Genomic DNA, 25,548 nt, shown 5'->3' on the forward strand with positions numbered 1-25,548 from the left:
GCTTTGTTTCGCAATAGGAGGCTCGGGTCAGAGGGTTTTTCGCTTCTGTTGCTCTCCCCTAGCTTCCCCGCGTGTGGACCCTAAGAGCTGCCGCCACTGCCGAGCTAGTCAGTTACTGGTCATCGCTAGGATGTGAGCCCTTCCATTCAGCAGTGCTTCGGAGGACTGAGATAACCGCGCCCAGCGGACCAAGAAGTGCGCGTGCGTATGAGGGGGGCGCGCCAGACAAGATCCCTACTGCGCAGGTGTGAAAAGACGGATTTTCCTGGAAGTGGCCTTAAATCTGCTCTCCTTTTGTGGGAAGGCTGTCACTCAGAGCTCTCTGTACCTTAAGCCCAGTTAGCTGTCGCTGTTGCCTTTTCAAACCAATCTCTCCATTCCCCCGAGCTCTGAGCGCTATCCCACAACTGGGACACTTTGTTGTAATTACCTTCCCCCAGCCTAGAGTTTCGTGTCCTCACCATATCAAAAGAGGTCCTGGGAATCATTGATTTCTCAGTTCTTCCCTGCTTCCAACACTTGTTCAGTTAACAGCACTCTAACGAAATGTTTCCAAACAAGCTCTTTTTCCTCCTAGGGAAGAGCTGCAACGGAGGACAGAAATGCAAATCTGAAATTCTGGTCTTCTAGAGCAAAGTTGCTAATAAAAATGAAAGTTAACGAATTGCTTTTCTGCAGAATTCTTCAGTCCCAAAGTGCCAGTTACTCACTTATCGCCTTTGACAGCGCTTCTAATCTGGTCCTTGCCTTTTCTGTCTCTAGAGTTCCACCTCCTATCGAATTTTGACTCCTTCATTTCCTTTCTCCGTAGTTTCTTTAGTACTCCTCAACTTTCTTGGTTTTGATAATAGCCATAGCCAGACATCGAAAACATTTATTTTGTGTTCTTCACAAATCAGCGGCATTTGTATTACCTTTAATCTGCTAGCAGAGTTGTTCATGAACTTTTTCTTCTCTAAGGCAATTAGAAAGCGGCGAAATGGAAAGCAAGTGCTGTGGTCAATCCATGTTATGTTCCTTGTCAACAATGTATACATTCTTGCTGGGATCCATATTTATTGCTTTAAGCTCAAGTCGCATCCTTTTGGTAAAATATTCAGCCAATGAAGGTAAGTTAAGACTTGGAATATGTATGAAGCACTTTCATCTAATCATACATTCTCTCTCCTGTCTTTGTTTTTCTTGTGTATCAAATGGGGATAATAATATCCTTTCAAGTACTCTGCTTCATGTGAATGATGAAGAATGTTTCAGTTTGATTCTTTAACCTTTCATTCCTTAGCTATAAGATTTTTGATGCTTGGTGAAATTTGGGTCAGTCAGTACATGATCCAACCCTTTACAGAAGAGGTTATAACATCTGACTATTGCTTTAATCAACTTGTGTTCTGGGCCTATAGCAATATGTATAACTATAACATCTTGAAATGGGAGGATATATTTGGTCACTTGGCATTTCTGATATATGATCATACAATATGAATGGGACAATACAGATTATTAGCTTTGACATACGTGATCAAGAAATCTTTTTTTAATGTAAAAATTTGTATTTTTTAATTTCACAAAACCGTATTGAGAACCTTTTATGAGTGACTGAGGACGCATTAAATTATGATACCATAACCTTTAATATCTGTATATATAGTATATATAAATCTGTACTTCAGTTAGCATTTATCTGCCAGGTCCTAAGCTAAGTATAAGCATTTTCTTTTCTTTTTTTTTTTGTATTCCTCTAAAGCTGAAAACGGGGAGAGACAGTCAGACAGACTCCCGCATGCGCCCCACCGGGATCCACCCGGCACGCCCACCAGGGGCAAAGCTCTGCCCACCAGGGGGCGATGCTCTGCCCCTCCGGGGCATCGCTTTGCCCTGACCAGAGCCACTCTAGCGCCCGGGGCAGAGGCCAAGGAGCCATCCCCAGCGCCCGGGCCATCCTTGCTCCAATGGAGCCTTGGCTGCGGGAGAGGAAGGGAGAGACAGAGAGAAGGGAGGGGGGGTGGAGAAACAAATGGGCGCTTCTCCTATGTGCCTTGGCCGGGAATCGAACCCGGGTCCCCCGCACGCCAGGCCGACGCTCTACCGCTGAGCCAACCGGCCAGGGCCAGTATAAGCATTTTCAAAGTGCATAAAATATAGACCTCAAGAACACACAGTTTATTAGGAGAGACATGCATGTAACTACATCATGAAAATACAATATAATAAAAATAGTTCTATACTAAAGATGAAGAAGTAATTTAGAATAGAAAGTGCTATATTTTCTCTGGGCAAGATGATGTGGAGCTCACTTTTCTGATAAAGTAGCAGTTGATCCCCAAGAATACAGGGTGGTCAGGGGTATTCAAAATAGGCAACAGCCTGTAAAAACGAACAGATACATTAAAACTCAGGATGTAATGTGAGAACGTTTAGTTCAGAATTACTGAGCAAAACGTTTAAGGACTCAGAGGATAGAGCAATAGAATGCTTGGCTAGAGAAAGGAATGATGATCAGATCAGTAAGGACCTCATATGCCATGCTAAGGATCTGCAACTTTAGTCTAGGCCTTAGAGTCTAGGGAATAAGGAGTAGTACTTGAAGGATTATAAACAGAAGGAGAAAATGACAAAAAAAAAAAAAACAACAAAAAACAAAAACTGTTGTAGTACCTGATTGAGGATGGATGAAAGGGGGAGAGACTGGATAGAAGTGGGTAGCCAGGTAGGGGGTTATTGCAAATTCAAGCCCCAGATGATGGAGACTAACCAAGGCTTTGAAAGTAGGAACAGAAAAGAGATGGATTCACGAAATATTCTTTTTTTTTATTATAAATTTTTATTAATTTTAATGGGGTGACATCAATAAATCAGGGTACATATGTTCAAAGAAAACATGTCCAGGTTATCTTGTCATTCAGTTATGTTGCATACCCATCACCCAAAGTCAGATTGTCCTCCGTCACCTTCTATCTGGTTTTCTTTGTGCCCCTCCGCCTCCCCGTCTCCCCCCCCCCCCCAACCACTCTTGTCCATGACTCTTAGTCTCATTTTTATGTGCCACCCATGCATGGAATCATGCAGTTCTTTTTTTTTTTTTTCTGATTTACTTATTTCACTCTGTATAATGTTATCAAGATCCATCCATTTTGTTGTAAATGATCCAATGTCATCATTTCTTATGGCTGAGTAGTATTCCATAGTGTATATGTGCCACATCTAAACACAGAAAAGACAGGACTTGGAGAATATACTGAACGTGGAAATTCCAGGAGATGAAATACTGTATAGCTCAAAGTTATCTGTTTGCAGTGCTAAGAGGATCAGTGATATTCTCAGCTGAGATGAAGACTACCAGCAAGAAGAAAAGATTGATTGCACAGAGTTCAGAGAGACTACGGAGTTTTAGCTATGTACCTTCCATAAGGCCAGTAGCTGTGTACTCGTTTATTGCAACATCCTGCAGCATGTAGCATATCACACAAGTGAAGAAAATGCCAATTAATGAATAAGTGTGAGGTAGTTATTCACATGCATTTTTAGTGAGCATTACATGTTTCAGAGTACAGATTTGGAAACACTAATATTAAATTGGCATTTAAAACCTTAGAAGCGAGAACTTGTTCAGGGTAAGCTTGCAAAACAAGAAAAGAGATCCAGCCTGACCAGTAGTGGCGCAGTGGATAGAGCGTCGGACTGGGATGCGGAGGACCCAGGTTCGAGACCCCGAGGTTGCCAGCTTGAGCACAGGCTCATCTGGTTTGAGCAAAGTTCACCAGCTTGGACCCAACGTTGCTGGCTCGAGCAAGGGGTTACTCGGTCTGCTGAAAGCCCACAGTCAAGGCATAAATGAGAAAGCAATCAATGAACAACTAAGGTGTCGCAACAAAAAACTGATGATTGATGCTTCTTATCTCGCTCCGTTCCTGTCTGTCTGTCCCTATCTATCCCTCTCTCTGACTCTCTCTCTGTCTCTGTAAAAAAAAAAAAAGAGATCCAAGGACAGAACTTCAATAGGTGTGCTGACAGTCAGGAGGATGTTAAGAAGGAATTGTTAGCAAGAACTAAATGCACATGGCTCAGAAGGAAAGGAACAAGTTTGAAGACAGAGGCAGTTGCGACATCATCATAAGATAAGGATGAAAACATGCCCCTTTGGAATTAGTAATTCGATGGTATTTACTCATCTCAGGAATAGGTAGGTTGAGTACAGTGGGGGATCAGAAACAAGATTGCTTGGGGACAAAACCTGAATGGAAAGTGGGCAAAGTGGAGATAATGAATGATGACACCGTTCTAGGAAGAGAAGGAGAAAGTATGCTAGTTGGAGGGGTAATAGTTATACAGTGTTTTGTTTTATTGATGACAGAGTTTTGAGCATATTCATCGGCCAAAGGGAGGAAACCAGCTAATAGATGAAGGAGATAGTGAAGCCAGAGGAATTACTATTGGAGCAAAGTCCCTGGTGATAAGGGAGCATTTTAAAGGGGAGAATGGGTAAATAGGTGGACGATGGCCTCCTTTGAGGGGACTACAGGAGAATCAGTAAGGAAAGGTGTAATGCAGATAAGGTATGCAATTATGGGCAGAAGGTGGGTGGAGGCAGGTCCCACATGATGCAGAGACAGAGCCTGAAATCAGCCAGGAGAGAAACACAAGATAATAAAAACAAGAGTGACTTAAAGAGCAGTGACAGCAGTTTAAGAGTTGTATTCTGAAGCCTCCACACCCACCCCATTCCTGGGTATGCATGTTTGTTCCTGTGCATCGTGATAGAGAGCAATCTAAAGTATTACTGGAGGAAAATAGAGTGCGATTTCAGTCTACCTTTGAGCTGAGAAAAGGGAGGAGGATATATTTTAACTAGGCTTTGAATAATGGGAAAAGTTTCACAGGCAAATAACTAAATGCAGCTTAACTTTTATTAAGTGCCTACTGAGTGCAGAACACCATTAATTGCCAGGTATATGAAGGTGACTAATACGGTCTTTCTCGTGAAAAGCTTACATTCTAAAGATAAGACACACTCTTAAAAAATAACCATAATAACAATGTGATAAGTTCTGTTGTAGAGGTTTATACAATAGATGCTGTTACAGGATCAGAGATGAATAAAGAATTAATTATGCTTAGGTCGGGAACTCTGAGAAAACCACAGAAAAGAGGAAGAACGGGTATTCTGGGGAGAATGTTGAGTTGACGTTTTTCCTCTGTACTCGGCCAGTTTGGAATTTTAATATGATAACCAAAGGGGGGAAAATGCATTCCTCAAAATAGACCCTAATAAAGTTTATGTTTGTCCTTGGCAAAATTGTAGAGAAAGTTGTTTGTATGCATTTGGAGAAAACAGAGGTATAACAGCTAAGACCAAGGCAGGCTAACCAAACCTCATTTCCTAATTAGATTGACTTATAAGTGGGGACATAGCTTCTCAACTCATCAGTGGATTTTTGGACATGCCAGTGGATTTTCTCTCAGCCCCAGAGTAGCTAGAGCCCTAGACAAGGCACCTCTTGCCTCAAATAGCTTCCTTGTTTTACCCTAATGTGCCATTTTTACCAGAGTGCCAAATAAGATTTTTTAAGTGTGCCATGATATGAAAGAGAAGAAAACTCTTAAGGAAATACCACAGAGTGTATGTTGAGCTGAGTACAAGGTTGACAGCTCACACCAGAGGCGCCATGAGCTGGGTAATAATTCAGCCAGATAAATGTATAGCTACTTGAGGAGTCAGGCCCTGAGTATTAACTAATGGTCAATTCAGAAGGCAGTCTCCAATGCCATGCCACAGAGCTTTTGTTGCCCAGAGCCCTAGCCTCCTTGACGTATTTACCAGCAACTTGGATGGAAATATGAGAGGTGTATTTATCAGATTCAAGGATAATTAAATGCTGATTGGAGTAGGGATAGAGAAAACATTAGTTGAATTGATGAAAAAATCCAAAAGAGCAAAGCCAGCTGGATGGAGTTTAATATAACCAGTATTGAAATCCAGCTTTTCGGTTAAAAAACAACTCTTAAGTTATTAACTGTATATAAGCATTGTATAGAACAAAATTAATAGTTCAAAAACATTTCCGTTACATTTCAGAGAACAGATATGATTATCTTCCAACTACTGTGAATGTGTGCTCAGAACTAGTGAAGCTGCTTTTCTGTGTGCTCGTGTCATTCTGGGTTATAAAGAGAGGTGAGTCTTGAAACAATACTATATATGTGTTAAAAATCACAAAATCAAAAAGTATTAGAAGTGGCAAGAGCACTTTCTATCATTTAGCCCATTTATTTTATATACGAGGATGCTAGAATACAAACATGAACATGATTATTCACATTTTGCATTTGGAGAAATAGACTCAAAGAGAGTCTGGGTAGGAGGAGGCAAGTCAGAACTGCATCCCAAATTTTCTAGTGTCTGGCCATTGCTCTACCTGGTAGCTTGTTCCTGTAATGTGTCACACAGTGAGTTAATTTTTATTCAGATTCAGGATTTATTAAATTACTGCTGTGTGACTTAGTATGTAGCGTATTGCGAAGCAGTCCCTGTTTTCTTCATGGAAGGCAGGATAGTGCATTGGAGTCAGGGAGACTGTATTTTGGGGCAGATTATTTTGACTCTTCTGAGCTCCAGGTTCATCAACTGTCAAATAAGGATATTAATCCTTCCACAAATCTAAAGTATGCAGCCTTTTGTAGTTCCTAATAACATATTAATTCTTCATGTGTTTCCCAATATTGAGTTTCTTCTTTCTTGACTACTTTGATCTGCTTTCCCTATGAAGTAAATAGAGTTCATGAAAGGGTTTCAATCTGTGCGTTTCCAGTTAGTGGAATGCATTTCTTTTTTTAATATATAATTTTTTTATATATATAATTTTTAAAAAATATTTATTTTATTGATTTTAAAGAGAGAAAAGGCAAGAGCAGGAGAGAGACAGGGATATCTGTTCCTGTATGTGCCCTGACTGGGGATCGAACCAGCACCTTTTGTACTTCGAGATGATGCTCAAACCCAAGCTATCCAGCAGTGGAATATAGTACATTTCTTAATCTCATGAGATTCATGCATTATTCACAGGGCTTAAACTTAAATTTTATTATATTTTTTCTGTGACAGACAGAGAGAGGGACAGGTAGGGACAGATAGACAAGAAGAGAGATGAGAAGCATCAGTTCTTTATTCTGGCACCTTAGTTGTTCATTGATTGCTTTCTCATATGTGCCTTGACCAGGGGGCTACAGCAGACTGAGTGACCCCTTGCTCAAACCAGCGACCTTGGGCTCAAGCTGGGGAGCCTTGCTCAAACCAGATGAACCCACGCTCAAGCCAGCGACCTTGGGGTTTGGAACCTGGGTCCTCTGTGTCCCAGTCCGATGCTCTATCAACTGCACCACCACCTGGTCAGGCTTAAACTTAAATTTTCTATTATTTTATTTTACATTCTGTTACAGTACCTTCCTAAGTTTTTGAATATCTGGAAATGGAACAATAACGCACATTAGGATTGGTAAAAGTTAATTTTCTCCACTCCCCTAGATATAAATCTCACCTAGCTTATCCCTTTTTTGATAACCTTAACCCCCTCTCCCTCCACTTTTTCCCCCTCCCCCAGAGATGGGGAATACCAGTATTAACACTTGATATATATTTTTTTCTACTTAAAGTTGTTGATCTTTCTCTTGATTTTATACCTTCGAGTACTGAGAGAAACCAGAAGCATATCCTGAGTTGCCTTAAGTAGTACTTCTTTCTCAAGTTAACAGGAATTAGGAGAATCAGTAAACCCCAAGTGTTGCTAATTGTCAGTAATGAGGCATAGTGGTAGGAGTGCAGAAGGCCAGTAATGAAATTCTCTATTGTCTGTGATTTCGTAAGTCTAATAGTCTCTTATGAAAGCAAGTTCATGAAGCCTCTTTTCAAAAAATGTCAGAAATCAAATACAATTTTCTATCTATAAAAATATTATCATTCTGATCAAAATCATTTATTTACTACTGTATTTCTTTAGATCATCGAAGTAGAAACTTGAGATGTGCTTCCTGGAGAGAATTCATCAATTTCATGAAGTGGTCCATTCCAGCCTTTCTTTATTTCCTGGATAATTTGATTGTCTTCTATGTCCTTTCCTATCTTCAACCTGTAAGTAAATATGACAAGGAAAATAGCATTGGGAAAAAAAGGGAAATTAATTTCAGTACTGATCTTTTTAAAAAAAATTATTTTCCTTGGCATCGTTAGTTTCTCGTTACCCTCCTTGGCCTCCCTGAGATTTGACTGGAATCATCTGAGTGCTGACTTGCCAGGCGCTTGCCAGATGCTCTCACGGTTAAAGTTTGCTGTCTTAAACTGTGCCGAGTATTCTGTGGGAGTTGCTTTCTGGCCGGTGAATCTATCTGATCAATATCTCTTTGTGCAGCTTGAGTCAGTCTGCCTATTTTCTGAGCCATCCTATGATCACCAGCCTCTAATATTAATCTCAATACCCAAGTCCTCCAAGAAAACTTAACTCAGAATATTATACACCACTCAGTTCACCACCCTTTCTTATTGTGTTGGTACATACGCTTTTTGTGTACATTTTTTGTTGTACTTATTGTTAATCCTATGATTTAACTCAGTGTTTTTTATCTGCCAGTCTGGGGACCAGTTGACCAGAAATTTTGTGCCGGTCTGCAAGAGTTAACTACGATGACGTTGTGTGAAGATGATGGACCCAATGGTCTTAGTCAAATTCACTTATGCTCAGGGGGATTTCAGCTTTAGTGGTCCCCAAAATAATTCTATTTTTACCAGTCCCCAAGTGTAAAAAGGTTGAAAACCACTGTTTTAACTAACAAGTACTTTAAGGGTAAAGATTTTATTCTCCCAACTCTAAATTTCACCTATAACTGATAGTACTAGGAATACTTCTTATGTCAATTAGCATACATGCCAATTTAGAGAACCATTAGTAATCAGAATTAAAATATGATCTTCTGCTCTTACCTATTATTACTCAGTTTGAGTCACGTGTGCATTTTCCCTAATGTGTTTGATTTTTTTTTTGCATGCATGCTTTTTTAATTTTTATTTTTTATTATTAATTTTGATGCAGTGACATTGATAAATCAGGGTACATATGTTCAGAGAAAACATCTCCAGATTATTTTGACATTTGATTATGTTGCATACCCCTCACCCAAAGTCAAATTATCTTCTGTCACCTTCTATCTGGTTTTCCTTGTGCCCCTCCCCTCCCCCCACCCCCTCTCTCTCCCTCCTCGCCCCTTCCCCCCCCCCGTTACCATCACATTCTTGTCCATGTCTCTGAGTCTCATTTTTATGTTCCATCTATGTATGGATTCATATAGTTCTTAGTTTTTTTCTGATTTACTTATTTCACTCCGTATAATGTTATCCGTATAAGGATAAGGTCCATCCATGTTATTGTAAATGATCCGATGTCATCATTTCTTATGGCTGAGTAGTATTCCATAGTATGTATGTACCAAAGCTTTTTAATCCACTCGTCCACTGACCACTGACGGACACGGGCTGTTTTCAGATCTTCGCTATTGTGAACAATGCTGAATAGATACTTCTCCACAGAGGACATACAGATGGCCAATAGGCATATGAAAAAATGCTCAACATCACTAATCATTAGAGAAATGCAAATTAAAACCACAATGAGATATCACCTCACACCAGTCAGAATGGTACTCATCAACAAAACAACACAGATTAAGTGCTAGCGAGGATGTGGAGAAAGGGGAACCCTCCTGCACTGCTGGTGGGAATGCAGACTTGTGCAGCCACTGTGGAAAACAGTATGGAGATTCCTCAAAAAATTAAAAATCGAACTGCCTTTTGACCCAGCCATCCAACTTTTAGGAATATACCCTAAGAACACCATAGAACGGCTCCAAAAGGAGAAATGCACCCCCATGTTTATGGCAGCATTGTTCCCTAATGTTTTATAAAATGAAGATTTCTGTTGCCAAAATGTATTACAAGTTGATTTAAAGAATAAATTCAGGCATTTTTATCTTAAGTAGGATTTTTATTGGTTCTAGTCCTCTATGTGAAATATAGTCCCAAGTGGGATGAAAAGGAGGGATCAATAGAGCACTGTAGTAGTAATCGGGAGTTTGATTCTTGGGCACAATTTTGAAGTGTGTAGCTAGGCAAGCTCCAACTACTCTAAGAGTCTGTAAAGAGAAGAACGTCAGCATGCCAGCTCAGAGGCAGGGGCCTGGGCCAGGTGATGGCCTGACAGTCCTTTCAGCTCTGTGATCCACGCTATTATTGGTGTCATTTCATCAAAATGGATCCTCTCCTAAATTCTTGCTTCTTCTCTATTTTTCAGATCTGAGAATTTCTGTACCCAATGATATAATGATTCACATTTAATACGTATATATTTGTTGTATTTTATTTGTATCCAACAGATTAGCTCTAAATTTGTATCCCTTTCCTACATCCCCAGTACCAAATCAAGATTACAACTCCCTCATTTTCTTCCAACTTACTGCTTTGCTCTTTCTTCCTGTGTTCAACCACAAATATTACAAAATGAATCACGTGACGTATTCTGTTTATTGTTGTGCTCAAGTCTAATTGGAAAGAATTAAATAGAGGTGCATGGAAGTTTTGGGGCAGAGAGCTCTGGTGTTTTGATATTCTATATTGTTGCATAGAAAGAGCTTTCAGAATTCATCAGGCCATCTGAGATGCTGGGTTAATGCATTTGTACTGTCATTATTGTGACTAGTCAGAACCACCACCTCCCCACTCTTACAGCTACTTTCCTCGTCTCCTCTTCTCTTAACTGGGGGTTCACAGGCATTTGTCTACAGAGAAGGACATTGGGAAAAACTTAAGATAGTACCATAAAAATTCAATAGAAAAACAATACTATAGTATCCTTGCACACATTTGAAATTTTATCAAATTATTGGATTTACCTTATTTCTCTAATGCAGCTGCATATTAACCATATGTGTTGGTTATATAAGATTGATGATACCCTGGCTTTTGCTTTGTTTTGTTTTGTTTTGTTTTGACACTCTGGGGTTTAATCATCTTAAAGTGACAGAAGGAGGAATGCAGGGTGAACTAAGTCAGTAGGATTTGTTTTTAAAAATTATTAGTATTGTCAGATCCAATTATGAGGAGTAATGTTGAAATTTTATACTTTCTAGGACAAAATGTATACATGTTTGTATTAATAGTCTCATGTGAAATCTCACTGAATTTACAAAGACCTTTATGAAATTTGGCTAACAACATTTCTAAGTTTTTAGAACAATGTGAATCAATCTAAAGCACTGTCAAATATGAGTTGGGTAGTGAATTAAGTCACTACAGTTCAACCAAGAAAATTGAGTCAATTCCTAAATAGTAAAAAGGCTTCAAAACCTATATCTCAATTATTTTAATGTATCAATGGGCCTAATAGAACCTGCCTTCCTTCTACCCACAGAGACGGTATTAAAAGTCCACAAAGCACTTTGAGAACTTAAAAAAGTAAGCTTTAGAAGCATGGTAACTGTTGTTTCAGACCGAAATCGTTTACAAGTATTTCCATATCTGCACAGACAGATAATTCACACAGTCATTTGCTGAATTTTAACACATTCTGAAAGCCTGTACAATAATTTGATCATATCTGCATAAATTTAATAAGCAACAAAAATGGAATTTAATCCTCTAGTGAAATAGCTGCCCTAATAACCTCTCTGGTTTTTGACCAAAAAGCTTTTCTTGTCAGGTGAACCACCAAGATGGGAGATTTCTGAGGTCAGAACTTTATTTGGATTGTAACTCTATCTCCCCTTTCTTTCTAGGCCATGGCTGTTATCTTCTCAAATTTTAGCATTATAACAACAGCTCTTCTATTCAGGATAGTGCTGAAGTAAGTAACTTGTTGTGAAAGCATATGTGGGGCTTTAAAACGGCACAGCCTTGTTTCAGATGATACACCCAGAACATGAACCCTCTGAATCGCAAGGCCGGGATTTGATTCCAGTCGGCTTTGTGCATTGGTGAGTTGCTTAATCCATCTGAAAAGCAGCTCCACTGCTATAGCCTATCTAAATCCTCCGTGATTCTATCTGAAATGTTTTTTCATAGCAGACTCTTTATTACATTAATAAGGAACCGAGAAGCTCCTAAGATTGATACATGTTTTTTATTTGGAATTGGGAGATGATAAAGAGTGGCAAATCCTCTGTCAGGCTACTTGAGATGAGTACATAATTTAAGTTCTAACTGGCAGAGGATTTGCATGAAGGATAGAATCACATTACAATGAATAAAAATGATAGATTTTTAAACCTCAAAATTCTATTTCCAGTCTTTCCTATCTCCAGGAAGACCTTTAAAGAAAACAAACGTTTTTAGTTAAATGGGCTCTGCTACAAAGCAGAGACCGGTGTTCAAAGATGGAACGGGATCTGGGCTCTTAATTTCAGTTTGATTTGTTATTTAAGGATGATGATAAAATAAAATTAACTTCTTGTTAGATTTGTTATGATTTTTTTTAAATTTTTTATTCACTTTCTCGTTTTAATTTTCTGTTTCTCAATGTGCTGTGTCATATGCAGCATGTTCTTTCGTAATTTATGTGTACAGAGAGAGAAGGATAGATAGGAACAGACAGTAGCATGTTCTTTCGTAATTTATGTGTACAGAATGATGAGTGGCTTGGTACACAGGCACTCAGTAAGTATTTGTTGAACCCTTCATTCCTTCAGTAGATAAATTACATAAAATTCTTAAAAGATTTTCTTTTGTCCTGAGGAAACATTTAATTTAATGGTTTATATAAGAGATATTAAAAAATGAACATTTTGTGTCATCCAGTTTAAATGTTATAGTACACTGAAGTTTGCTTTTGCATAGTATTTTATGAATTGTGAAAATAATTCAACTAGCATAAGAAAGAATGCTGTTCCAGAAATATTTTGAAATCTTTAAAATCAACATGAAAGTCACTTTGGCCTGCCCATTGGTGAGTGGCGCAGTGGATAGAGCTTTGACCTGGAACACTGAGGTCACCAGTTTGAAACCCTGGGCTTGCCTGGTCAGGCACATATGGAAGTTGATACTTCCTGCTCCTCCCTCTTTCTCTCTTTCTCTCTCTCTCTCCTCTCTAAAATGAATAAATAAAATCTTTTAAAAAAAAGTCACTTTGTAATATAAAAAGTTGGCTTCTGAAAAAAATTTGTAACCAATAATATTTTTCTATTGATTCACATGATAAAATTAGAGATGCACTTTCATAAAGGAAAAAAAATTGCTTCTGACCTAAAAAAAGATTCTCTGTTTCATAAGAGAACAAAGTTCTCAAAAACATGTTTATTTTTTTTTAATTTTTTATTTAATTTATTCATTTTTAGAGAGGAGAGAGAGACAGAGAGGGAGAGAGAGGAGAGAGAGACAGAGAGAGAGAAGGGGGGGAGCTGGAAGCATCAACTCCCATATGTGCTTTGACCAGGCAAGCCCAGGGTTTCGAACCGGCAACCTCAGCATTTCCAGGTCGCCGCTTTATCCTCTGCGCCACCACAGGTCAGGCCAAAAATATATTTATTTTTAAAGTAAAAATTTTTTTTTCTAAAATGATAGTTTATGCCTGACCTGTAGTGGCACAGTGGATAAAAGCATCAACCTGGAACGCTGAGGTCACAGGTTCAAAACCCTGGGCTTGCCCTGGCTGGTTGGCTCAGTGGTAGAGTGTTGGCCTGGTATGCAGGAGTCCCAGGTTTGATTCCTGGCCAGGACACACAGGAGAAGCGCCCATCTGCTTCTCTACCCTCCCCCTCTCCTTCCTCTCTGTCTCTCTTTTCCCCTCCTGCAGCCAAGGCTCCATTGGAGCAAAAAGTTGGTCTGGGCGCTGAGGATGGCTCCATGGCCTCTGTGTCAGGCGCTAGAATGGCTCTGGTTGCAACAGAGCAATGCCCCAGATGGGCAGAGCATCGCCCCCGGTGGACATGCCGGGTGGATCCCAGTCGGGCGCATGCGGGAGTCTGTCTGACTGCCTCCCCATTTCCAACTTCAGAAAAATACAAAAAACAAACAAACAAAAAAAACCCTGGGCTTGCCAGGTCAAGGCACAACATATAGAAAGCAACCATTATGACTAGATGCTTTCTGCTCCCTTCTCTCTCTTTCTCTTTCTCTCTCTCTCCCCTCTCTAAAAATCAATAAATAAAATAAAATGATAGTTTATGATTACACTATAATATATTAAGTATTATTGTTATTATATTATGTCAAAATTACATCAGTTTGAAACTAAATTTTCCAAAGAGAAGTATAAAGTAATTTGTTGACTGACTTGAAATTGGTCAGTAGTCTTGGCTACTCCAGGGCCTTAGCTATGGCTCTGAGGCCAAGGTGAGGGGCCACTTAGAAAGACCCTGCCTACTCAGAGCTGGTTCAACCACTCTGTAGGCAATGTGGCCGGCAAGGTTCTCAGCCAGGAAGTGATGAGAAAACATTAAGGACTTAGGGCCACACACTGCATGGAGGGCCCTTCCACCCTATTTTGACTTAATTCTACATTGACCCTGTAAGGCAGATAGTTATTGTTCATCAATAGATTCATCCCAAACTGAGCCTGTGCGTGGACCCCAGAACCACTGAGCGTTTTACAGTGTTTGGGTGGCTCCCTTTGACTGTAGAGGGGAGAGTGGGGTGGATAAGACTGGAGCAGAGGGGCCAGCTTGAAATGAGAGCCGTTTTCCAGCAGAGAGCACCACCACCATGGGCAACCATGGGCCTGTAAATTTTTAAGCATTTAACAGTTTATATTAAGAAAGCTAATTCTTAGTGCAACCAAAACCAAATCTATTTAGACTGTCAACTTTAAGTGTTTGCTTTATTATTTTTTTTTTTTTAGAGACAGAGAGAGAAGGATAGATAGGAACAGACAGACAGGAATGGAGAGAGATGAGAAGCATCAATCATCAGTTTTTTGTTGTGACACCTTAGTTGTTCATTGATTGCTTTCTCATATGTGCCTTGACCTTGGGGCTACAGCAGACTGAGTAAGCCCTTGCTCAAGCCAGCGACCTTGGGTTCAAGCTGGTGAGATGTTTTGTTTTGTTTTTTTGCTCAAACCAGATGAGCCCGTGCTCAAGCTGACGACCTTGGGGGTCTCAAACCTGGGTCCTCCGCATCCCAGTCTGACGCTCTATCCACTGCGCCACCACCTGGTCAGGCTAAATGTTTGCTTTTAATACTATTAATTATAATATTTTATTGCTAGTTTTAATAACATTGTCATGATCTAAAATTTAATATATTTTTCATATACTTCTTGATATTCAGAGCAGTAATACTGAATTTTAGATACATGTTTGCTTTGCAGTTAATGTCTCTGTATTGATTTCCTGGAAGTTATTTATATTAAAGAAACAAAAATTACTCCACTATTATTATTTCCACAAATACTGAGTTCCCAGAGTGGATCTTAGTTTGATTTACAAATCAGCACTGAAGCTACTCTGAATAGTACAGCTAAAATATAATAGTAAATCTAGCACTTTTTATAAGAAATGCCTTTTAAGTATTTTTTATTATTACATTTTAATATCAACATAATTTTGTTCTGTTTTGATTGTTTTGTTGATGGTGGTGTATGTTGTGTGTTTTTCCCTATTTAATCCACTCTGTGAATCATTTGATGGTCTTCTGCTCTCCACAATAAAATTTTGACCTAAAAGCAACAGCTTGAATTCTATCACAAATTCTTAATTTGTTTTCTATAAATAACTCATTTTTATATTTAGAACATTATAGCTCTTTAACTTCACTCTAGCAGAGCCAACAGATAAAGACTATTCAGATAAAGACTATAAGGCTACACAGGTAGGAAAATAAGTCCAGTGACTAATGCAAGAATTACTTGGAAGAATTCAGAAGTGGGAAAATGAAAAATTTCACCATCCAAATGTCTTACTATCTTTTCTAGAAAAACCCCATGTAAATATATAGACTTTTTCTTTCAAGTGAGAGATTGGTTCAAAGTAGAAACAGGTGGCAGTTCAAAGCTCTACTGGTTTGCTCTTAAAGCTTGGCGAAATGGTACAGGCTTGTTTGCTTAGGCTTTAGTAAATGATTTCAACATGAACATTGAGATTTGGTGGTAAAAGATAACTGAGACCAGCACTTATTTTCACCTAAAGGTGTATGTTTCTTTGATTTCATCAAAGAGAAACTATGAAAAAAAATTAACATTTGAAACATGATGGGTGTCTTAGAAGTTATGGTAAAGTTTAGTTACTCTCTGAGCCAAGTGAAAAAAGTGCATCTCAGATGTCAAGCATTTCTCCAAAATCATTCACTTGATAAAGCTTTTTACAATTTATCATTATAAATTCATCCTGTTTGCTCTCTGTGCTACTATGAAATAGTGATGTGTAGTTTCTTGTAAAAACAGTTACATAAATCTTTCCACTTAATTATTTTCATGTCCGGCCTCAGTTTACTCCCACCAGATATGGTAGCAATGCCCTATCTGACATACGCATAGCAATGCTCTATCTGACATAATTTGGACCTAATTGTTGAGTTTCCTCTCAATTAACTGAGGGCAGCTCAAAGTGAGGAATTATAAAAAAAAAAAAAAAGTACATACTTAAACAATTTAACTTAAGATATGTAAATGTCCGTTCTTTTGATGAAAGCTAAGATCTTTGTGTACGTGTAAGGTTTGCTAATTGGAGTTCTTTGGCTTCTTTCTTGCATGGACCTGCGTTCATTACACATCATTCATGACTTCTGGTTTTAGTTTCTTTAAAGTGGAACAAGTTCTTAAAAGAACTTTTATTTATTTATTTTTAATTTTTTAAAAATTATATTTATTCATTTTAGAAAAGAAAGAGAGAGAGAGAGAGAGAGAGAGAAGGGGGTGGGGAGGAGCAGGAATCATCAACACCTATATGTGCCTTGACCAGGCAAGCCCAGGGTTTTGAACCTGCGACCTCAGCGTTCCAGGTCAATGCTTGATCCACTGCGCCACCACAGGTCAGGCCTTAGGAGTATTTTTAAAATAAATTCTTTTAGATATTTATTATCCATTTCCTAAACTTAAAATAAGCTCATCTATACCTAAATTAAAGGCAGCTTTTTATCTTGTGAGTGATTTCCCTTTAACTAATTCTTCTAAAGCATTCAACTTAGTTTTTATAATGACTGTGACCCTTTTCTTTCACTCATAATTTATCACTTACATAAACATGAAAATATATCATTACAATAATGATATATAAAACACATTTAGTAACAGCCTTTGCAAGCAAGCAGTGTACTTGGGAGCAGACTCCCTTGAGTAGCCTGCAGGTTGCAAGTGTTTAACTCTGGGCGTCAACCTGAATGTTTTACTGGGCAGTGGAGAGATGAGTGGAGTCTCCACTGTTGATTCCACTAAACCAAGGAGGAAATTCTTTCGTGCACAGTCGTCACTTTTAAGAGTGCAGATTCTCAGCTGACTTTACAGAATAACTTATTAAGCTTTATTTTCTTTGCTGAAAAACTATTTTCAGCCTAATCCTTAATCATTTTTATCTTCTCAAGGACATTACCTTGAATGAGTAATTATTTACAGTAAGTACTGTTTAGTTTGTTTAAGTTTTGTTTCCTTAGATTCTTTTTTCTCAGTGTCAGTATTAGTGGAAAATCTATAGCTGTCAGAATTGAAAAGAACTAGTAGTTATTGACTCAATTGTCTTGATATACGGTAATTGGTTATAATGATTTTTATACATTAGGCACCCATTTTTTATCCTGTCTTCTATTTCCATTCAGTTTGCTTCCTACTACTTGCATAATAACTGCACCTTCAGAAATGTATGTTGTTAGTTCAGTTTCTAGACTCATGTCTTAGGGCTACACTAGCCCCGTCACAGGGTGCTAGATCTGGTTATTTGAGAGTATATACGCAAGAAGACATATGATCGTGTGCACGGGTTGCTGTTTTATAGGCTGGTCTGCGCACTTAGCAGTTTTATAGCATGAAGCTCTATGGAAGCATTGGTGAAATCAGACATATCTTCCTTTATATAGATACATTGAGAATTCCATATTACTATACTTAAAAGGCGCTTTGGTCCAGAAGGGAGACACGAAACCATGGCTCAGATCTCTTCCTAGCCCTTTCAAGTCAGATAACGATAACTTCTCAGAATGTATTTTCCTCTCATAGAACAGGAATTGCTTGACCCTTGGTTGGTGCTTAGTAAATGCTCCAAAATTCTTATAACTTCTAGTTCTTACCTGTTATCTTACACTTCTGCCTTTGCTGATGTGATTCTTTTTTCCCCCACTCTGGTTCCCCTCTATTCCTCTGACTAATCCATCTTCAGACTTGAAGATGTGCTTCTCTTCCCAGAGGCTTCCCTCTGACTCGGGTCCACCCCAGCCTGAGTCAGCTAGTCCTCCTTCCTTAGTCCACATTGTGCATTCCTCTTGGCTTTGCATGGACTCATCCTTCTGCTGCTTGGATGTATCACCAACTCCCTTTTAACATGGTAAACTTTAGTTTATTTTTCATCTTTCCACTCAAGTGTCATCTCTTCTTTGAAACAATACCTGACTCTTACATACTCAAGTGTTCCTTTCTCAGTGTGCCCCAGTTGTCCTGTGTATCACTTGTTATACATTATATTGTCATCATTTAGTTTTATGATTCTCTTCTTATTCAAGTGTAAATTGTCAAGGATGGGCATCAAGTCTTCATCTTCCCAGGGTGCCTGGCACATTGTAGCTGCTTATTAAATAAACGTCTGTTAAACTGAATGAATCCACAAAATGGGACAATAATAATGCATGTCTTCTATATCTTACAAGTTTGTTGTTAGGCAAAATAAGCAAAGTATGGTTAAGACTTTGTAAAATTAAATACTAAAAATGTTTTTATTTACCTTATTAAACAGTAGTTTTCTGTAAAATGCTTTATGATTGGGTCATGGATCTGGCAACTAGCTTCCTTAAATCTTTTTGAATTGTAAATACCCTTGAAATTTGACAGGACTTTGAGCGGTTTCCTGGGGCTAAAAGGAGGGCTGAGCATTCACCTACACAGATGATTTGGCACGCACAGTAAGGACCCACATATCTGCGGTTCATGAAAACCAGATTGAGAATCTCTGCTCTAATTTACTTTATAGTATGGTAAAAAGTTACTGTTTTAAAGTTTCAAGATCAGCTCTAGAGGTAGAAAAGAGGCTTAGTAAACCTATGGGCTCAAAGAAACTTATAATGAGGCAAAATGACTGACTAGTTTTAAAGGATGTTTATTATAAAAGTGAATAAAAATATCAAGTTTAAGAAGCAGAGACACCAAATTGAATGTAGGGAATTCTAGCAAAATCTGGATACAGTTTATTCAACCAAGTCCTCAAGTGTCTGATTTTTCAGTAGAAACAGTTCATTTGAGAGGAGGAAAACCCAGCAGTAAAATCTTGCTTTTCATCTTTGAACAGGAGGCATCTAACCTGGACACAGTGGGCTTCCCTCCTGATTCTGTTTTTGTCTATCGTGGCTCTCACTGCGGGGACTGAAACTTCGCAGCATAACCTAGCAGGACATGGATTTCATCACGATGCCTTTTTTAGCCCCTCCAATTCCTGCCTTCTTTTCAGAAGTGAGTGTTCCAGAAAAGACAATTGCACAGCAAAGGAGTGGACTTTCCCTGACTCTAAGTGGAACACCAGAGTCAGGATTTTCAGTCACATTCGTCTCGGCCTGGGCCATATTCTTATCATAGTCCAGTGTTTTACTTCTTCAATGGCCAATATCTATAATGAAAAGATATTGAAGGAAGGGAACCAGCTCACTGAAAATATCTTCATACAGAACAGCAAACTGTATTTCTTTGGCATTCTTTTTAATGGGCTGACCTTGGGCCTTCAGAGCAGTAACCGTAATCAGATTAAAAACTGTGGGTTTTTTTATGGCCACAATGTATTCTCAGTAGCCCTTATTTTTGTAACTGCATTCCAGGGTCTTTCAGTGGCTTTTATTCTGAAGTTCTTAGATAACATGTTTCATGTCTTGATGGCCCAGGTAACCACTGTCATCATCACAACAGTGTCTGTCCTGGTCTTTGACTTCAGGCCCTCCCTGGAGTTTTTCTTAGAAGCCCCATCAGTTCTTCTCGCCATCTTTATTTATAATGCCAGTAAGTCCCAACATCTGGAATACGGACCAAGGCAAGAAAGAACGCGAGATCTAAGTGGCCGTCTTTGGGAGCGATCCAGTGGGGTAAGTTTGTGAAGATATGGCTTTCTGCCTGTTCTTCTCCAATTCAAAGCATGATTACACAAGAAAAGAAATAGATTAGTGCAGATTTATCAAAGGATGTATCAGATTTCTGTGACTTTTAAAAATTATTCAACAGACATTTTTCGGACTCCTTATGTCCGAAAGGAGCGCAAGGGCTCATGATAGTGCTGTCAGGAGTCCAGAAAAAATAAAAATCAGCCTCAAAGTCCTTATGTGCTAGTTCTACCAGAATATTAGACTCCGAACTGGAAGAAGTCGCAGAGGTTATCTTGCCCAGTCTCCTAGTTTTGCAAGCGAAGCAACAGAGACCAAATGTGATGGTAAGTGAAAGAACCGATACCAAACCCATGAGACTCCTACTTCATTACTCTTTCCACCCCACTGTGGTTGGGGAAATAAGCCTCATTCATGAGAAAAGTTGATCTTGAACTTTATTAGTCATTCTCACTAAATATAAGTAGAAAGCCTGGTCCTTCATTTCCCCTGGAGTTACTCATAAACTAGAGTGTGCCAGATGGGCAAGCATTGTTTAATCTCACTAAGGTGATGGATTTCAAAAGGATCTTATCAGAGAAAAAAGTTTTCTAGAAAAGTACCTATACAATTACTTTGAATAAATGTTATTCAGACAGTTGCTATTATTGTTTTGGGAGGGTCTGTCTGTCATGTTAGTAGCAACTAAATCTTTATGAGATTCAAGTAAGGAGTTAAATATTTATTTGTTAGAAATAAAAGATGAAATAGACTCTCTGTCTAGAGTTAAATTTATAATTTTCATAAACTCTAAATATGGAATATTTTATGCAGTGAACATTTTATTCTTTGGAAAAAATAATCTGTTCCTTATTAGAGTTTATTGCAGAGCTTTCCTCAGTAATGCTTCTGAAGTGATAAAACATTCTCCAAATGAAAAAAGAATCTTAGGTCCCAAATGCCCTGATTTCAGCTACAGTATAGATTCAGAAGTCCTATGTTCTTTTTCAGTGGTCTGACAATATGGCTTGTTCTACTTTTTAGGTAAGAGTATCAATTTAGGTAACAAGGCCTAGTTCGTAATTCCCAATCTTGAGTCATTTCCCTCCACAACCAGCAGAGGGTGATCCTTACTTTGTTCATGTTAACTTTGAAATTCAGGTACTGAGATTTTATTTCAGTTTTTCATGATCTCATTATACATCTAAGATTAACTTTCCAGGTCCTTCAGTATTTATTTAATTTCATTTGACCAGATTATATCTATAGTTCAATGAAATAAAATCCACAATCTGTTCATAAGGTGTCTCCTTGGAAATCATTAGAAACCCTACATTTCTAGTTTTGTTTCAGTTAATAACTGATTTCATGTTTCCTTTTAGGATGGAGAGGAACTGGAAAGACTGACCAAACCCAAGAATGCCATTGAGTCAGATGAAGATACTTTCTAATTGCTACCCAAGTGGTTGGCAGGTCTCACAACCTTGTTTTCACATTTTCAGCATGTGTAATACTCATTTTTCACTTTGATAAACCAAAAAAATCTCCAGAGAAAAACAGTCTTTGCATATATCTGACTCTCTTTAAACAGTTCTATTCAAGACTTAGAGTACCTACAGGCTATAAAACAGTCTAAGGAACTGACATAGAGTAACAGTATGGAGGCTGCATTAATGACCCAGTACTTGATAGAGCAACAAGATATAGTTACAGGGCCTTGGCCGGTTGGCTCAGTGGTAGGGCATCGGCCTGGCGTGCAGAGGTCCCAGGTTCGATTCCCGGCCAGGGCACACAGGAGAAGTGCCCATCTGTTTCTCCACCCCTCCCCCTCTCCTTCTCTGTCTCTCTCTTCCCCTCCCACAGCCAGGGCTCCATTGGAGTGAAGTTGGCCCGGGCACTGGGGATGGCTCTATGGCCTCTGCCTCAGACGCTAGACTGGCTCTGGTTGAAACAGAGCGACGCCCCAGATGGGCAAAGCATCGCCCTCTGGTGGGCATGCCGGGTGGATCCCGGTCGGGCGCATGCGGGAGTCTGTCTGACTGCCTCCCCATTTCCAACTTCAGAAAAAATACAAAAAAAAAGATATAATTATAGATTATTTTCCTTGTCGTCCAAGGTTCCAGAAACCTTGTAGTAATTACATTAGCTATTCCCCATAAATATGCAAATACAGATCAGTTTGCCAGATATTCGTAATTATGTAATTCTACAATGTATGCCAAAGTCTTTTATAGCATTATTAAGATCACCCAGGTTGTTGCTGGAATTTTGAGGCCCTGAAGATGCACATTTGCAATTAAAAAGCAACATGACTCTTAAAAATTTAGTTGAAGGACAGTTCCACCTGGCTACAACACTGATTTGATCTTAACATACTCTGTGCCAAATGTTTTCCTGAAAATGCAATTTTTCAGAAACAAAATCTCACAATTCTAATATTTAGGAATTCATAGAGAATTTGATTTTTAGTGATTCTCTTTTGATGTTTTCTATGCAGATAAGCTTCAATTTAGGTGAAAATTGGTTCCCATTCACCAATTATTACTTGTATTTTAAATTACTTAAACAAGCCATGGTAGGTTTTTTTCTCCTGACTTTATTCTTTTTTGGACTAGTATATTTTGGAGGACTAAAAAGAAGCCATTTCACTTTATTGGCTATTAATCAGAACTTATGGTAATTATATACCATACATGGTTCCTAAGAGTTCAGACACTGGCTTCAGAATCAAACCAGGTTGTCAGTAAGACTGATGTCTGAGAGTTCCTTTGCAAAAGGAAAGGATCACTTTGCAAACAGATGGCTTTTACTGAACTAGGAATAGTATTACTTTAAAAAGCGAAAGGCCAATACTAAATAAAGCACTTTATAATAATATTTCACACTTCAAGTGCATGATGGTATTTTCAAACATATTTTTGCATGCAGCCAATTGACTCAGGGAAAGAAGTCTAGTGATAGATAATTTAAAAATGAGGAAACAAGGGACCTGCCCACAGTCATGCACCTGGATGGTGATAGGGAAGAGTTCGCCTTAGCTAACAGGCCTGTGTGTTTACAAAGCAGTGTACTGTGAAAGGAGCCCTGAGGAGTCGTTTTTGTTCAGTTGATTCATCTCTTCATGCCCTAATTTTCATACAGATGAACATAAGATAATACTGTTATTCATCTACTAGGCGCAGAATAATTTGACTGGCAAGAGCTGATGGAATTTTATAATAAAATAATTATTCAACCTATGTCTTGGGCTGCCACTGTGTCATGTGAGGTGGGATGCAGAGTACTCACTAATTTTAAAAAATGGATTGAGGCAGAAACACAAAGAACTTTTAAAACTTTTTTTTCAGTAGACTGACTTCAGAGAATAGCAAACTCATTTGCGTTATCATAAGCAGTCTCATCAGAGGTGCGAAACAGGAAGAGCACGTTATAAAAGTTTGAAAGGTAAGGAAAGTCAGGTATAGGAGGACTTCACTTTTAGAAAATAAGGACTTCACTTTTAGAAAATAAAGCATACAAAACATCTTATGGAACAAATAAAATTAGTATTATTTGCAAAGGTATTGCCTACAGAATATATTAAATAACAAATTCTGCTAGTTCATGAAGCTTAGTTTTCGTACAATTACCTTTCTTCATCCTTTTTTGAAAGCATTTGTTGCCCAAAGTAAGGGTTTACCTGTGTTACTCACCGATTAATAAGAGAGAGAGCTGAAGCTAAAATGTGGGTGCACTACTTTGTGGGCACTGCTTTTTCAAAAGGGTTGTTACTGGAAGGTGAGAGGTCTAGAAACCATATCTTGTCATCTTAGTTTCTCTTGGAGTCAAGTGTATAACTTAGAGGGAAGAACAATTGTCACGTGGAAAAAGTAGGTTTCTTTCCCATTCTAAAGAGCCAAACTACAGTGAAAGTTACAGGCTGATTGATGGTTATTCTTTCCTTTATGGAGGGCTATTCCTAACAAATTATACTTTTCAACAGTAGAAGAGGCCTCCCTGCAGAGAAGTAGAGAATGGTAAATCTCTATCACTGAATTCTTTAGGGAAAGTATCATCAGAATGTTTTAAAAGAGACTCCTTCCTTGATGTAGAAGCTGGAATAAGTGATTTCTAAAGTCTCTTCCTATTTTTAGATTCTCTTCTAAGTTTAAAAATCTATAACTAATGTACTAAATCGGCTCCCTTCAGAGTAGCTCCTTCGTGAGTAGCCTCTGGTTGGACCACAAATAGGACCTGTAGTGATGTGGTTCCAGTTCTGTCTTTGGTACTGGAGTCAAACTTCCATCCAGCATTGTGCCTAATGCTGAGGGAAAGCGGGATACAGATGTTGGTTATGGAGGGTAAGATGGCTTTGACTCAGGATCCTAAATCCTTGGTCAGCTGCCTCCCGCTGCCATAGGTTTTCAAGATCAATGTGCAGAGGAGACAGGGCAGGATTTTTTATAATTCTAAGGCTGTTTGCCTCTGAATCCCACATGGCCGCCTTGTGGCTTGTGAGCTGGATTAGACTATGTGGAGCTGCAAGGACTCTGGCTCTCACACAGGTCCAACAGGCTTGGCCAAACAGCCAGGCCCTGCTTGGCAACTCTCCCATTGACTTAAGTCCGGATTTCTTCCCAGAAATGTACCATTCTAGTGTGGAGAAGAAGAGGCAGAGAAAGCCAAACGTAAGGGAAAGAGAGTTGTTTACCTTCTCCAAGGCCTAGGCAGATTCTGAAATTGAGTAATATATATCTCTCTTTGAAAGGAGAAAAAAAATATTCTTACAGATCTCAGTGTTGACCTTCTACTTTACAGTTATTTCAATACTAACATAATATGAAATATAAACTTGCCTATCGCTTTTATACGAAAACACGTATTTCCAAATACAAGCAGAGCCATAAAACTAACAAATTTTTAATTCAAATATGAATTTAGTGAAATGATGGTTTCCTCAAATAGAATCACAGTAAATCCCTTGAACAGACCTGGAGAACTTCTGTCCTCAATTGAACTTTTAAATTTTATTTAGAAAATTTAATTTAATGGGATGACATTGATCAATAAGAGTACATAGGTTTCAGGTAGACATTTCTATAACATGTGAATTGTTACGTGTGTACCCATCACCCAAAGTCAAGTCATAGCCACTGAATATCTGTCCCTCTTTACTCCCCCCCACCCCGTCCCCACCCCTTCCTCCCCCATAACCACTTCACTTTTATCTATGTGCATGAGTCTCAGTTTTATACCCACCTATGTGTGAAATCATATAGTTCTTAGCTTTTTTTCTGATTTACTTACTTCACTCAGTATAATGTTCACATGCTTTTTACTTG

At 38.7% G+C, this 25,548-nt stretch overlaps 1 protein-coding gene across 4 annotated transcripts; it reads left to right on the plus strand.

Annotated features, from left to right (window-relative positions):
* Positions 1-65: 65 nt before the first annotated feature.
* SLC35A5 (solute carrier family 35 member A5) lies at positions 66-25,170 on the plus strand. Of its 4 annotated transcripts, XR_010726816.1 has the most exons (8): positions 108-245; positions 961-1,109; positions 6,074-6,172; positions 7,992-8,122; positions 11,812-11,879; positions 19,453-19,613; positions 20,086-20,233; positions 21,610-25,170. XR_010726816.1 is itself a non-coding variant. In XM_066240706.1 (7 exons), the coding sequence occupies exons 2-7, from the start codon at positions 980-982 to the stop codon at positions 21,676-21,678; spliced, it is 1,278 nt and encodes a 425-aa protein (XP_066096803.1). In that variant the 5' UTR covers positions 66-201; positions 961-979; the 3' UTR covers positions 21,679-25,166. The 4 variants fall into 4 exon arrangements, 3 of the variants coding, with proteins under 3 accessions (XP_066096803.1, XP_066096802.1, XP_066096804.1); XM_066240706.1 differs by having other exon boundaries at positions 66-201; positions 19,453-20,233; positions 21,610-25,166; XM_066240705.1 differs by having other exon boundaries at positions 19,453-20,233; positions 21,610-25,165.
* Positions 25,171-25,548: the final 378 nt, after the last annotated feature.

The sequence above is a fragment of the Saccopteryx bilineata genome, chromosome 8, assembly GCF_036850765.1.
Source record: "Saccopteryx bilineata isolate mSacBil1 chromosome 8, mSacBil1_pri_phased_curated, whole genome shotgun sequence".
Classification (NCBI taxonomy): domain Eukaryota; kingdom Metazoa; phylum Chordata; class Mammalia; order Chiroptera; family Emballonuridae; genus Saccopteryx; species Saccopteryx bilineata.

Coding starts and splice junctions, on each gene's coding strand:
- SLC35A5 (XM_066240705.1), top strand. CDS start 208: ATGAGGGGGGCGCGCCAGACAAGATCCCTACTGCGCAG. Junction 246..960: donor ACAAGATCCCTACTGCGCAG/GTGTGAAAAGAC, acceptor TTCTTCTCTAAG/GCAATTAGAAAGCGGCGAAA. Junction 1,110..6,073: donor AAAATATTCAGCCAATGAAG/GTAAGTTAAGAC, acceptor GTTACATTTCAG/AGAACAGATATGATTATCTT.